Raw genomic sequence first — 14,840 nt, 5'->3', positions numbered from 1 at the left:
TGCTCTCGCAGTCGCTGGCGTGCCGTATGTGTGTCGTGTTCGTCATCTTCGCCAAGCACCTGTGATCGGGCCGCGTTTGATTGTACTCTGCAGAATTGTGTATACTGTTCAGTTTAGTGTATCGATAGTGTCCCGCAGAGTGAGTTCGCAAGTTAAACGGAGGCTGTTGGATAGCGGTCCGCCACGGAGCGGTCGCGCCCTCCGGCGGGGGCACTGACCGCCGACGAGATCTCGGTACGGAGTAGAAGACAGCGGCGTACGGTCGCCCGTGACGCCGCCGGGCCCGCTCCGCGCTCGCTTGTCCCGAGCCAAATGAGAGTGTCGCCTCGGGAACAAAGCTCTCGTCCGCTTACTAACGGATGCTGCTCTTAGAATCCCATTCGTTAACCCGTGGCGCCATCAATATACATGCCAGTTGTCAACTGTTTATATTAGCCGCGTTTCATTCCATACTTCATGTAGCGATATCATGTGACGAAACTAGATTGAATGCTATCCAATTTAAGCATACTACCAATCATCCTGTAATAACCTAATTATAGAGGATCACGTGCCGCGTTTACATAGCGTCAGCTAAGTAAATAGCTAGTGAGTGACTTGTGTTCACACTTCACGCTCCTCTCATCCGGGTTGCGTTGCTATCTATTAACAAAAATTGGAACGCATTAATTTTAGTAGTACACACATCAGTTGTGCTAGAAAATAAAAATATCGTTAACCTTAATTGATTAACGAAAGTACAGAAACTCTTACTAGGTAATAATACCTGTATAGTTCTAAACCCGATCGTGATAACCCTACAGCCAGCCTCGTAACTTCTTCAGTAGTTTACACCAGTTTACACCAGTTTACAGGTCCTTATTGCAGCGACACGCGGCCTCGCGCTATATCCGACTGGATTCGCAGACCTCCTGTATGATTACAACACTATATAGTGCACAATACTTATAGGCAAGCGCTACCCCGGAGTCCAGCCCTCGGAGACCTCGACACCACCGTGTGAAGGGGGGACTCTGGAGTACAGAACACATGTGTCGCACATTGCGCGTCTAGTTAAATATCATTAAATACTGAGTCCACTCGAGTTCGACATCGATTGTACTTCCTTTGAATGTTGATTAGATTTAAAATCGAAATTACCGATAAACAGAAAATACTTACAATTCTTTTGTTGTAATTATCGATGTCATATCTACAGAAGATAACCGATCGCACTGTATCGACGACTACTGCAGTTGATACGCACTAAGCACGTGGCCACAAGCTAGCATTGCCAACTTTAGAAAAGAAAAGACCCTATTACAATTTAAACTATTTTAGCTGAAAGTTGTTTTCACAAACCAGTTTATTAATGGGAGGTCTGTTGATTACGATCCGTGAAAATAGAGAAACCAATTTTATGTGGCCGAGATTGACTATAAATCTAAACATAATAATATCCCTAATGCTTACCGGCGTCCCGTATACACTATACGTATCTGTTGCGACTGGCATCAGCCAATATGCAGTGAGCAGTGTCGAGCCGCGTACTTTGTGTCCAAGATACTGCCCGCTTACGGGATGTTTACCGTAATGAGATATAATAATAAATATTTAATTCTTTTCACGGAACATTAATGTTACTGATTTTTAGTAAAACGGAATTAATACCTAACTAAAAAATTCGCGCCGGGTCTTTCACACTATCCATGGCCTATAGCCATTATCTGTAGCCCAGTACAGGTGGTAGGTAAAGTCTCAGAGGTAAAGTACTATGACGATATTGACATTTGCCAAACAGATCACAATACTTTTTTTAATACCAAAAACATTCAAAGCTACAGTATTTTTAGAAGTCTTTGGATATTATATGTATATTTTAAATTTAAATATAATTTGGCCCATACAGTGTCGATAGATTCCTGCTTTATACGGGACGTCAGCTGGCAGATTTTCGACTTAAAAATAATAAAAACATGTATGTTTTTTTTAATTATGCAGATTTTGTATATTGGCAAAAACTTAGATTTCTCACATCGAAAATTTTCTTTTATGCCATTTATTGTTTTCGAGTAGTTATTGTATACCCTTAACTTAAGTAAATTCCATAAGAAAAAGTCACAACGGGATAAATCTTAGATATTTATGGCTAGATGATTGCATCAACTGCCTTTTATCGAGAAAAGACTTCTCGCATCAATCATAGCGTCGCGCTAGCTGTGTGAGCCGAGACGCCGTCTCGTTAAAAATATGTCATCTCTTGTAACCACTAGTCTTGGAATGCCAGAGTGAAAAGACTGTCCACCATGTCAGAATATCGTGCTCAACTCACTGTTTGATTATTTTATTTAAGTATTTATTTAATGGCACACCAATAAATAGTGGAACCCGATAAGACTTCAACAGAAGAAGACCTCTTGATATCATTAAAGGCACTCTGGATTCTATTAAGCGCTGGAAACTTTCCTACGTTGGATCTATGTCGGTGCGTACGGAAGGTATCCCTATCAATGCGACTGGACTAGCAGTTATGGTATGTTTAGGGATATCGAAATTTATCGCCCCCAAAAGAGACGATTTTGATACAGTATCACTGATGAGTTTGAGGAGGAAAAATCGTATCGAGGAGCAATATTCTCTTTTGCAACGAATCCATCTTAAAGTGCTCGATTTTAGTTGCATAATCAGCGTGTTGGCTAATGGTTGCAACTTATCTTCTTGAATATTTTTTCGTATCATGCGAAAACCATTTATTAGACTCAAAAGTCTAATAACTGAAAAATGTTAACCTTTATTTTGTGTTAGATAATTTATAGAGTAAGAGACGGGCCTCACACGTCGCATGCGGTCTGTGTATAGCAAGCTGCGATAGATCTGGCTCCACGTGCGATGTGGACACGGCTTGTAAATAAATAATTCTAGAATGCAAACTAATTTACAGGGAATTGCTCTTGTTCGTGGCTTCGCCGGCGTTAACGCCCATTCCCGGAATAATTATAGTAGCTTAGCACTCAGGGCTTGTAACTCCTATTGGTGTAAGAAATTTTAAAATCTCTTAAAAATATTTTTTTAACCGTAGTAGTAATTTTTTATGCTTGTTGAGTGAGAATATCTTAACCCATGGTCCGATTTAAACGGTTCTTTTGCATTGGATTCCGTATAGTTTCGGAATGCTGCCATAAATGTAATTTTAACTATTTAAAAATGCACTTGGTCAATAAGTGTACGGTATGGTCCGATAATTACTATAATTATTGAGAAGTAATTGTTGGCCCGTGAAAAGGGTTGAGTAGGTAGGGGTAAACTAAACACCATTATCTTATTATTTTTGAAACATCAAGGTCGTTTTAAAATATCTCAATTCCTTCACGTGCCTCGTTTACTATACTTACCGTAAATATTTTTTAAGATAAGTTTTAATTAAAGTATTACTCATACCTACTGTATTGGCTTATTGCCCTTGTGGTTGCGGATCGTGTAAGGTTGAGTATTTTATGTGTTAGATGGATTTTACTGTTAGTAATATTATTTATTATCTGTAACAGAGAATTTCTTTATAATTGTTAATTTCATCAAACGCCTATTTAGCAAAATGCAACTGCGATTAAATTTCAGCTTTTTTGCACCAAAAATATTCTCGATTGCTATCTAAACCCTTCAAATATTAGGGAATTTTCATTAATTTAATGGGACCAACCTCGACACGACGTTGAACGCGTATGGGCGAGTGGACCGACAATCAGACGAACGCAGCGCCGCGCCCGCGCTGGTCGCGCTCCGCTGGCACCGCGCCGCGCCCGTCCGCACCGGCTACCGAGTGACGACATGTTCGCGCTAGCAGCTCGGTAGAATGGGTTCAATTTCGTCACTAGATAATAAAGTCACATTTTTAACTCACCATTCGTTCAAGATCGTCAGCAACTCTAGAACATTGTGGATGCTGACATTATGCGATGATGATCTTTTACCAGTTATGTATTGTTCGTTTTTTGGGCTGTTGGAATACAACATATTATGCAGCATTCTGGCGCGCGACCAGTTCTCGCTTTGGGTAAATTTGTTCCACATGATGACTCATTGTGTTCCAGAAACGTGATTGTAACACCAGTAGGTAGATGCGTGCGCGTCCAAGCGCTCGCACGCGATCATTGCGTCATTAGATCACACCATACACATTGCACACATATCTACATCACCGCGAGCTACCGTCCATACCTACGCGGAACTCATCTATTTTTGATAATATGTACAAATTAATGTAGGCACTTGTAGTTATAAGTATATTGTATATTGTCAGATACGTTTTTGAAGTAAGTATTAGATATTGAAAAAAAAAACAAAATTATGTTAATGAAATTTGAATATTATCATTTGTCACCCACACGGCATCGCACGATCGTCTATCATCCTTAGCACGCGCGCCTCACGTGGATAAATTTAAACAAACGTTGAAATTGTTGACGGTCGAACGGGACTTGCAACTTTACGTTCAGAGTGCTGTGGCCTGTGACGCATATTGAGAGGTCTGGAAAACATGTTCCCAGCCAAATTCAAAATCTATGTAGCATACGCGCGCGGCACGCCGCCAGTCGCCGGCCAGACGTTACGCCAAGCGCGGGAGCAGACGCTCCACTACTTGCCCGTTTCACTTGACAACACTGAAACCTGTTTTCCGAGTGGTACGGGTACTTACCTATGCGCACATATATTTATTTATTTAGGATCCGCAACGTTATGTATAAGTACTTACATATTGAAAAAAGCAAACAAGTTCTAAAAAATATATTACTTAGTGGTAAAATGGTACAGAAAACGTCTAAAAACTAAAAAATAATATCTGCAAATTATTATTTAACTGTATTTTGAGTACGTAGTAATGTTTCGACCGGCACCAAAGGGATCCGAATGCTTCCATAGCCATGTGTCAGTTCTTTAATTTAATTAAAGAGTAAACAATCACATTTAATTTTTTAGAGATTTTTCTGACGGTGATTATTTTAATTTTTTATGTAATTTTTATTATATTTTTTTTTTAATTATCTTCCGCACTATGAACTTAGATCATCGACTATGTAACGTCTACTTATTGAGATTATTCTTATGAGCCCAAGCACGTGATATCTGCTGTAAGTTGCTAAACAGTTGGATATCTCGTAAGCTAGTCGATGGTGCAGCATTAGTCCAAGGTTGCAATATCGAGGAATTACAAACAAAGAAACAATATACCAAATTACAAATCATTAGGAACGAACGTGTGGAAGTAGAAAATTAACTGATGATCTTCAAATATTTTAATAATTGTTCCTAATTTATAGCTAAGAACCATATTGATGACATAAACTATAAAAAGAAAACGCATTAAAATCAGTTCTTTCTTTTGGGAGCTACGTGAGGAGCTACGGTACCACAGACAGACACGTGAAAACACATAGATACGCATCTTAAACTTATAACACCTTTTTTCGTAGGACAATAAATTATTCACATTCATGATTTTTTTTTGTTAATAAGTATTTATGTTTTTTTTGTTAGTTAAACGGCATAAATCTCATTAAACCCAATCCGAAAAGGATCATTCTCAGGCTATTTGGTTTTGAGAAGTTACCTGCTGCGTCTTCGAAGTTCAAGGTCCATCAACTGTGTTCTGAATATGGAAACGTGTTAAAGCTTTAATTAATCCCACACAAAAAGTATAAAAGTTGAAATTGAGTTTGATAGTGAGGAGTGCCCCCATCTGCGATGTTTAAGGTTAAACATTAATCTTTAGATTATGGTAGGAATGAGCATGTCGAAGCTATACTTACTAAACCTACACAAAAAATATTATTCTTATTAGTCTAAGGTCCCCTATGATAATACCTAATATGGGACCATTCTGAAGCTATACGAAATCTAAAGGAATTATTTATATCTGAACACAGGTTAAAAAATTTGCCCCAAACCAACATAAAAAATCTGTTCAAGCGGTTAATAGACATTGACAATAACTGTTCACTTTGTGGACGGCGTGACGCGGCGGCGGCCGGCGACTGTGGACGGCGTGACGCGGCGGCGGCCGGCGACTGTGGGCGGCGAGTCACGCCGCACGGTCTCCCGCGCGACAGGCTACGAACGCACAACTCCATTGATCTGCTCAAACACCTCAATAACTCGCTCATTTCAGTAAAAGAGGAAATATTTTTTTCTTTGAACACATTTTATTTTTAAATACGTTGTAATTTTAATTGCACAGCCCACGCGATTCCTTGGACGATTCTATGCAACGTGCAGTGAGCATTATGCAGGCAGTGGTACGTGGTTTCATTTAATGTATTGAAGAATGCACTTATTATTTAAATATTATTTGATCTGTGCATTATATTGATTGTGGACAACAATATACATGTAGTGAGGGTGCTGCACTGGGCGGCATGGCGCAAAGCGCAGACGGGAGCGGAGGAGACGAGGATGGGGTCGTGTATATTGTGTACACAAGTGTTAACATTTTGTCCGAGAAGAACCCTTAAGCTGGGGGCGGCGGCATCGGCGGCAGCGAAGCGATGCGGTATTTATGACGCACAAACAGCCGACACTCACGCTGCGACGCGCTGCGGCTCGCTGCACTGTGCGAGGGACGCACTCGCTTCACACACTATTGTATACCAGAAGCGGGTACATAACAAAACGATGTCGCGGTTTTTTGTTTGAAAGCTGACGTTATAGAGGGGGTTTTTAGCTATAATTTAGGAAGATGTATTCAAGCGTTTGAAGATTGATTCTTTTCCTAACACCATAGCTCCCATTGATTTGAAAGGCATATTACTCCTTTGGTGGTAGGTATTTCCAAGTCATGGCAACATTGAGTTGGTGCTGCAGCATCATGTCGTCTACGGGATATCTAACTCCATAGCAACATACAGCATGTATACGCGTGTTTAGGCTCATTAAACGGCCTCGATGTGTAGATGTTCCGTGTTATTAAAAGGTAATGATGGAGGCCCATGGTGGAGAGTAATATAGTACTTAATTTAAAAGGTTGAAATACTTACTAAAAAAATTAAGAAATAAAATGGGGACCGTTAAAGAAATATTTTTTTGCAAATTTTACTCTCACGTCACTTTTCGATGGTATTTTTGTGTTGGATTTTGTTCGGTCGCTCTTATTTCATACATACATATCATCACGCCTTTTTCCCTTCTCAGCGGTAGGCAGAGATGTAATACCTCAGCGCGATAGTCGTACCGAGACTCGTTAAAACCGAGTAAAGTAATTAAAGTAATTAAGTACCTAATGCGTGGGTAATACGCAACCAAGACGGTCTATTTTTTATTACTAACACAACAAAAGAACTTTAGTATAAGATAAAAACTTTTTTATAAAAATTAAACCGCCTTAAAACTGCAAAAAAAAAACAAAAAATAACAACATTATATGTACTGATTACCAATTTTGGAATCATTAAATAAAAATTGTATTCGAAGCTAGATAAATAAATTAACAAATATACAAGAACAACGTATAATTAAATTAGACGCGGCGTCTAATTTAATTATACGTAGTCGACGACTTTATTCTGTATTTCTTTTTTCGCTGTGAGTACACCAGCGAAAAACTGAGACCCAAAAACACCCATCTGGCGCTCTTCACGGACGACACCGCAATCTACGCTCTACATATGTAGACACTCGGGCCAAGTGGTTCACACTTTGCAAGCCGCCACAGACGGACTTAGTGAGTGATTTTGCAAATGGCCAATCACTATCAATCCAACCAAAAGTCCACGCTCATAACGCTTCAGTCCCAATATTCAACAAGCTTATCATTTGGACCACTAAGGTCAAGTACTGAGGAGACGTAAACATAAACGCAGAACACGCCGAGCTGCATTCCCGATAGGCCAATTTCATTATTTTGACTTTATTTATTTACAAGATACATTAAACAGATTCAGAGAATAATTATAATTTAAATTACATTACAGTGGATCCAATGGCTAAATAAATAGAAGTGTATACAACTTATCCAAATTAGGTGAGACGTACAATGTTGATTCACAAAATTTTTAATATAGTAATTACTAGCTGGGCCCGCGGCTTCGCCCGCCTGGAAATCAATGTCACCGCGTAAATCCCGACCCACAAGATTTTTTAGAACCACGCGACCTCTTCAACAGTAATCTTTATATTGCAGTGAATTAACATAAACCTGTAATATAAGTACTATTAATCTAAACCTTCCTCAAGAATTGCACTATCTTTTAGTAAAAACCGTACAAAAATTCGTTCTGTAGATTCCATGTCGATCACATATAGACAGGCAGTCTTTGGGGACTTTGTTTTATATTATGTATAGATTAAGAACGAAATCACAGTGATAATAGATATTGAGCAACTATTAATTGGCTAGATACTGCGATGTAATTAAAACACGCGGACACAAGATCCTCTAGTACTTGCTGAGCCTGCTCTCAAAAATATGTCACACAGGGTGTTTTAAGCTGAATTAATTGTAGAACCGACACATGAGAGCAATAGGATTATAATACGATGTGTTTTTTCTATAAACCTTAAGAAAAAATGTTCTAGGCAGTCTGAGACAGGCTTTAATATCAATATCCAGTCGTTACGAGATCTGAGGAGTCAATCGAAGCTTGCAGTAATTTATGTATTGAATAAACAAGGAAAATCAAAATTACGCCTTAAATTCAGTGAAGCGGCATTAAAGTGTACAGATCTGCTGTTGTAATAAAAAAATAGTAAAATATCCAACAACATTAGGATCTATATATACTTCGTGTGTTAGGCCGAAAACGACATACGTGCCACCCACATACAGCCCACTCGACTTCAGCGCTTATTATGTAAGTGTTGCAAAATAGTTTCTTACGACATGCTCTTGGTGTCCCGTGGTTCATTCGCACCGCAACCTCCACATGGACACTAATATGCCGGCCATAAGCACTCCGTCAGGTTCGTAACCTGTTAGAGAGTTGCCCTCAGCGTTATCGCTTGATTCACTAAATTCCATAATTGGCTCGTATTTACTTTGCTTGGAATGAGTCATACAGTTTGAGCCTTTCTAGGTCACGGAGAATTTAGTTAAGTAGTTTGTATCTACGATTGTGTTATGTCAAGATTCACTAGGATTGTCAAGTCACAGCGCAGGTGTGGTTATAAGCCCTCGCTTTACACTTCACGTATCGCGTATAAAATATGAAAATACTAAAATCATTATCGCTTAATTTTGCAAACGAGTATTGTTTGTAGTTAATGATATGGTTCTGCTGTAATATTATAGTTTCGTTTACACCCTGTATTGTAAAAGAATAATATATTTAGCAATTATTATTATTGTAAGTACCGTGTTCATATCGGATTTTTGACGTGTCATCAGTGGCAGCCCTAAACGGCGCGAGGCCCCGGGCAGAGTAAAAAACGTTCCCCTGTTTTAACAGTTTCATCGGTAAGAACGTAAGAAAAGGTCCTGCGAGGCACCGCGCGAGGCCCCGGACGGTTGCCCGGTTCGCCTCTCCTTGTTATAATGATAATATATTATTATTAGAGAGACATTATTACAACAATTTCACTGGTGGTAGGTCTCTCATATGTAAGAGGCCGCCTGGGTAGGTACCACCGCAATGTCTATTTCTGCCGCCAAGCAGCAGTAGTAGTCACTGTTCTGTTCCGCTTTTAAGAACATTGCAGCCAGTGTAATTACTGGACATAGTAAGACTTGACATCTCATGTCTCAGGATGACGAGCGCAGTGGACAGTTTGCTTATGTGTGGTCTTATCGCTTCCATCAGGCGAACTGCAAGCTCGTCTCGTCATTGAAAGCTATAAAAAAACAGGAATGTTTTAAACAGGAAACTATGTACTTACATACTTAATTGTACGAAAACTCTACATCACAAAAGGATGATCGGTATTTTGTTGGTAACTACGTTATTCCTTCTATTTTGTGTTTATTTTCACAGGCGACAATAATTTTCACTGTCACAATAAATACAAATATGCGGGACGGACTTCCATACACAGAAGGCCATTCTCCATTACGCTAAATGGAATTTATGTGCAAACCTTACTTTGTTTCTATTAAGATAATAATGTAACTATTTAAACGTCAATGGCTGTATATCATCCAAGATAACTTTAATATAATATTGTTGTGTTCAGAGCCGCAGCGGCGGCGGCGGCGGCATGGAGTGCGGCGTGGCGGCGGGCGGATTTACCGCGGCGGCGGGTGCGCACCCTCCGCGCGTACCGCCGGCGCCTGCACACCCCGCACTCTCGCCCACCGAGCGCTCGCCCGCCAAGTCCGGCTTGCACGTCAACTTTAGCGACAAGGGAGAGGTGAGTGTTGTCTAAATTTGGGCCCTGGGAACAGTGGCGGATATTAAGTCACTTAACTAACAACTTAACACTTCCAATTTTCACAAATTGTAATTATAAGTGCTTCATTTCATTTTGTTTCTTTACGTTGGCATGGCAGAAGAAATTCTTGTTTTTTTTTTTATATTACTTATGGCTTCCGCCGTTTATTTGTCGTAGATATTTCCAAATTTGAGTAGCAATAGCTGACATAAAACAAAAAAAAACCATTTTATTGACAACAGCTCACATTTTTTGACATGGTTTAAGCAAAGAGAAACCTAATCGGCGATAGCCTAGTTCGGTGTGGAACGGTCTGCCAAGACGAATGTCCGCAGGTTCAAATCCCAAGGGCACACACCTCTGACTTTTCTAAAAAAAAAAAAATCATGTGTGTATTCTTTGTGAATTTATCGTTCGCTTTAACGGTGAAGGAAAACATCGTGAGGAAACCTGCACATCCGAGAAGTTCTCTATAGGAATTTCGAAGGTGTGTGAAGTCTACCAATCCGCACTAAGCCAGCGTGGTGGACTAAGGCCTAATCCCTCTCAGTAGTAGAGGAGGCCCGTGCTCAGCAGTGGGCAAGTATATAATACAGGGCTGATATTATTAAACCTAATCGACTTATTTAACAATAATATCAATTTCTACAAACGACACATCCACTATATCCTCAAAGATTCCCAAGTCTTAAACCTCGCATATTGATTACTTGTATCAAGCTTTAATCATATTTACCTATGAGTACTGTCGTAATAAAATATGTACCGCAGGTGAAGGAGAGGCGGGAGAAGTTTCTGACGGCGAAATACGGCACCCACCAGATGGCGCTGATCCGCAAGCGTCTTGCCGTCGAGATGTGGCTATACGATGAGCTGCAGAAGCTGTACGACATACCGGTCAGTGACTTTACACAACAGAGACCTCATCCCATTTGATGTTTAGCTCATTACGACTTACGTTTGTGTTCCAAGTGTCGTTACAGTTAACATGTCCTATAAGTGTTAAATAAATGTATAACATTATGGTACTTATGTGCTTATTAACTTTTGTATAAATCACTGATCATAACGTATTACAGAGTAATTATTAAAATATCTGGTCGAGCTGTTATTAAAATATGTTAAATAGTCGTTTCAAGTTAGGCGTGGGCTTCTGTTGTTCTAGAAGGAGGGCGCCGCATGTGCATCGTCGCAGGAGGTGGAAGTCGACATCGACGAGCTGCTGGACATGGACACGGACGAACTGCGCCGCCGCCACCTCAACGTACGTAGCACGCACCACTCTCACAACACATTTAACACATAGTGCAACGTATAGGAAGTCAGCTAACAAGTACTTATAATCACTCGATAGTCGATACTCATTAATCATAACCAACACCAAGTTGGTTTCCCTAAAGATTCAACATATGTAAGATAATTTTGAATTACCTACATACAATTTTCGCTTTTGGGTCCCCGCCCCCGTCCTTCTCATCTTGGTATTTTGCCTCCCCCGTCCGAGTTGAAAGCTTTCTACGCCCTTTGATGATGATCTTGATAGATTTAATCATTAAAGGTAGGTTCATATTTATCTGTATGACGGGATCCCTTCATATAAAGTTGCGTAGGTAAATAAGTAAAAGAATAAATAAATAAGTGAATTTATTATTGATCAAATACCGAGATATTAAAAAATTGGATCTAATTAGAAGATATAAAAGTTAAAAACTATCTTAGATGTTTATAAGATGAAAATTACGTGTTTTGCATCTTCTAAGTATCATCTCTTGTTACTCCAATAGTAAAAACTGACAGTCTATAGCGTGCGCGGTAAGGCACCTTTTTCTGAGGTCCCGGATTCTAATCCAGGGTCAGGCAAAATTATTTTGGGGTTTTCAGCTCAGTATCGGTCTGGCATCTGCAATTTGTGTTCGATATGGCGACAGGCTCGCACATCACCTCATGGGACATAGTTGGCGAAAATTGGGTTCATTTGCATCTGTGCCTAACCCTTCAGGGATAAAGACGTGTTGTTTGTGCGTGCGTGTGTTTGTTTACAACAGTACGTGCAGCGACGGTGTAACTGTTAGTTGACGTCCGTTTATTTATTTATAGCCGTCCGTTATCCACCACCACCGCGTTGGCGATCCATTCGTGCGGACAGTACCCACTTTTGTGTTATTGCATGACTATTTTATTTAAGTTCAATCGATATTTTCTAATTATGAATGTTCTTTTTTCAGACGTTATTAGCGGATGCCAAAAAACCTCAAAAAGATGTACATGTAAGTAATTTAATTTTCCAATTGTAATGTTCTTGTCACTGTATAGACTAAATTATATATTATTAGTATGTTGTAAGTTTCCTGCGGGAAATCATGGCGTGAAGCCAGGTCCTTTTATATTCCCTTGCGTGGGGACATGGATCCAACACGTAGAGGCGCTTTTAAGATACGTTACTCTAGTTGGCATGTATACAGCTTGCAACTTTTCTCTCTGTCTGTGCTTATAAAGGAAATACAGCCGAAGACAGCGCTTGCAATGTGCAAGGACTATTGTAGAGAAGATGGGATTTATACTGGGTCTATGGATGGGATCTAGCTAGACTGGTTGCTGGGCTACTGATTAAAGACAACGGGATGCCTGCCAAGTACAATGTCTCTGTGTTATAGTCAAGGGAGACGGTGACTGGCCTTCCACTAGATAGGCATCCCATAAGTGCGTATGACAAGGACGCAACATCGGTGTGGGTGGCTTAAGGGTGTCGAGAGGTGTTCACCGATTTCACCATCGCGGGTTGCTGAGCATCACACCATTAAGCACTTCCACCCTGGAGTTAAAGTTCTTAGCTCTTGCGACTTCCACCACTAGCCGCCTAGTTAAGGCAAGCCAAGGGTGGAGGGGGTTTCGTTTAACCCCCACGGAATCAGGGAATGCGGTGTAGCCACTCACCGTCAGCTCGCTTATTGTAATTATTAGAAATGATTTAAGTATTACAATTTCGGGATCGAATCGAAGATTAAAATTGTTAGGATTTTGATAGGTTTATTAAAATCGTCCGTTAGTCTACACTCTCCGTCTATCTCAATCTCTCAATGTGTTAAAAAAATATGCGACAGTCTCCTAAGAACTTTGTCTTGTAGCTACAGCGGTTAAAGTAGGTGGCCCATTCAAAAAAGTAGCTGTTAAGAAAACCAAAGATATCCCGTATTTGAATATTGACTATTTTTGCAAATAAATAACTAGGAAATGCGATAAATAATAGAACGTTGAAGGTTCGCACACACATTGCGCAAAAAACACTCATTGGATCCAAAATTTAATCAACTTTCCTCCAGTATTCCTCCAAGCCCAGGGGATTCCAGTATCCCATTCGCGGGGTTCCCACAGTGTTAACCGTAGGGTCCGAAACCCAAAAAAAATAATAAAAAAGAATAATCAATCTTTATATAAATACAATATGAACTTAACCCTTTCTTGTTTCAGAAATTCATCAACGAATTATTAGAAAAAGCGAAAACATTGTAGATTACGGAACGGTGGAAGCAAATCTCAGAAAGAGCAGACTGCAAACCGCGCGGCAGAGCGGCGAGCCACCCCGCGCGGCGCCGCGTCCCCCACAGGGCCACACCGACCTGTCGGCGCGGCGGCGCGCGAACTCGCTGCCACGAGTCATCAATTGTGATTCTTTGTATGTTGTAAAGTTAGCTTTTAATAATGGAGTGGAACGCGTGTGAGCCATCGCCAAACATTGTTTTAGGGCTTGTGTAAGTATACAATTATTGTCAAAATAACTCAGTGGTAGTTGTATCGCGTAGGTGTATTAATGCGAATCGCGACCGCGTAGCGCGCGGTGCCCAACCTCGTTTTAGTGTTGACCACCGAGTCTTAGGGATTAATCTAGTTTTTGTGAATTCTCAGGGACTTGTTGCTACGCGGTGTACGACGCGACGCCGCATTTCTGTGACTATCCGTTGTATTTCTATTGCGAACTGTGTTACTGCTCCTACATCGTCAGGACTTAGGATTTACAGTACAAACGTATTTAGGCATTTCTAGTCTCTGTAGTACACAGCCAAAATTGTTACTCTAAAAATTTGTTGTGACTTCCAAAGTCCGAGCACACTCCAAACCGATATATAATTAATTATTGTTATAATTTATTTCCATATTATAAGTTTATTCAATGTTTCGCCATTTTATGGTAGGCTGTACACACGTAGGCGTCAGCGACATGTGTATAGGTACGTTTGCGAGAATAGCTACATTAGACAAACGAGGCTCGGATACAAAAAGCGATAAAACAACCCGTAGACGTTCCATGTTTTTGTAACGGCCCACGGTCGCATTCAATTCACGGTTGTCACTTTTATAATAAATCATTTTACTAGAATTGTTGTTTTTAATTACCTGAACCACTCCAAAGTAACTGGTTAAGTATTAACGCAGTAGCCCTGGGGTTTGATGCCCAAGACGAACCAACCGATTATGTTGGAATTTCAGGATACAAGGTAATCTCAGGATTA

At 40.2% G+C, this 14,840-nt stretch overlaps 1 protein-coding gene across 2 annotated transcripts; it reads left to right on the top strand.

Annotated features, from left to right (window-relative positions):
• Nucleotides 1–41: 41 nt before the first annotated feature.
• LOC115452117 (protein phosphatase 1 regulatory subunit 14B) lies at nt 42–14,707 on the top strand. 2 transcript variants are annotated; one of them, XM_037442169.1, is made up of 6 exons: nt 42–234; nt 10,135–10,311; nt 11,104–11,229; nt 11,501–11,596; nt 12,558–12,599; nt 13,801–14,707. In XM_037442169.1, exons 2-6 carry the CDS (start codon nt 10,159–10,161, stop codon nt 13,840–13,842), a joined length of 459 nt encoding a protein of 152 aa, XP_037298066.1. In that variant the 5' UTR covers nt 42–234; nt 10,135–10,158; the 3' UTR covers nt 13,843–14,707. The 2 variants fall into 2 exon arrangements, with proteins under 2 accessions (XP_037298066.1, XP_030036433.1); XM_030180573.2 differs by having other exon boundaries at nt 11,498–11,596.
• The last annotated feature ends 133 nt before the right edge of the window (nt 14,708–14,840 follow it).

The sequence above is a fragment of the Manduca sexta genome, chromosome 24, assembly GCF_014839805.1.
Source record: "Manduca sexta isolate Smith_Timp_Sample1 chromosome 24, JHU_Msex_v1.0, whole genome shotgun sequence".
In the NCBI taxonomy this organism is placed as follows: Eukaryota; Metazoa; Arthropoda; class Insecta; order Lepidoptera; family Sphingidae; genus Manduca; species Manduca sexta.
This window is presented reverse-complemented; position numbering and strand designations above follow the sequence as displayed.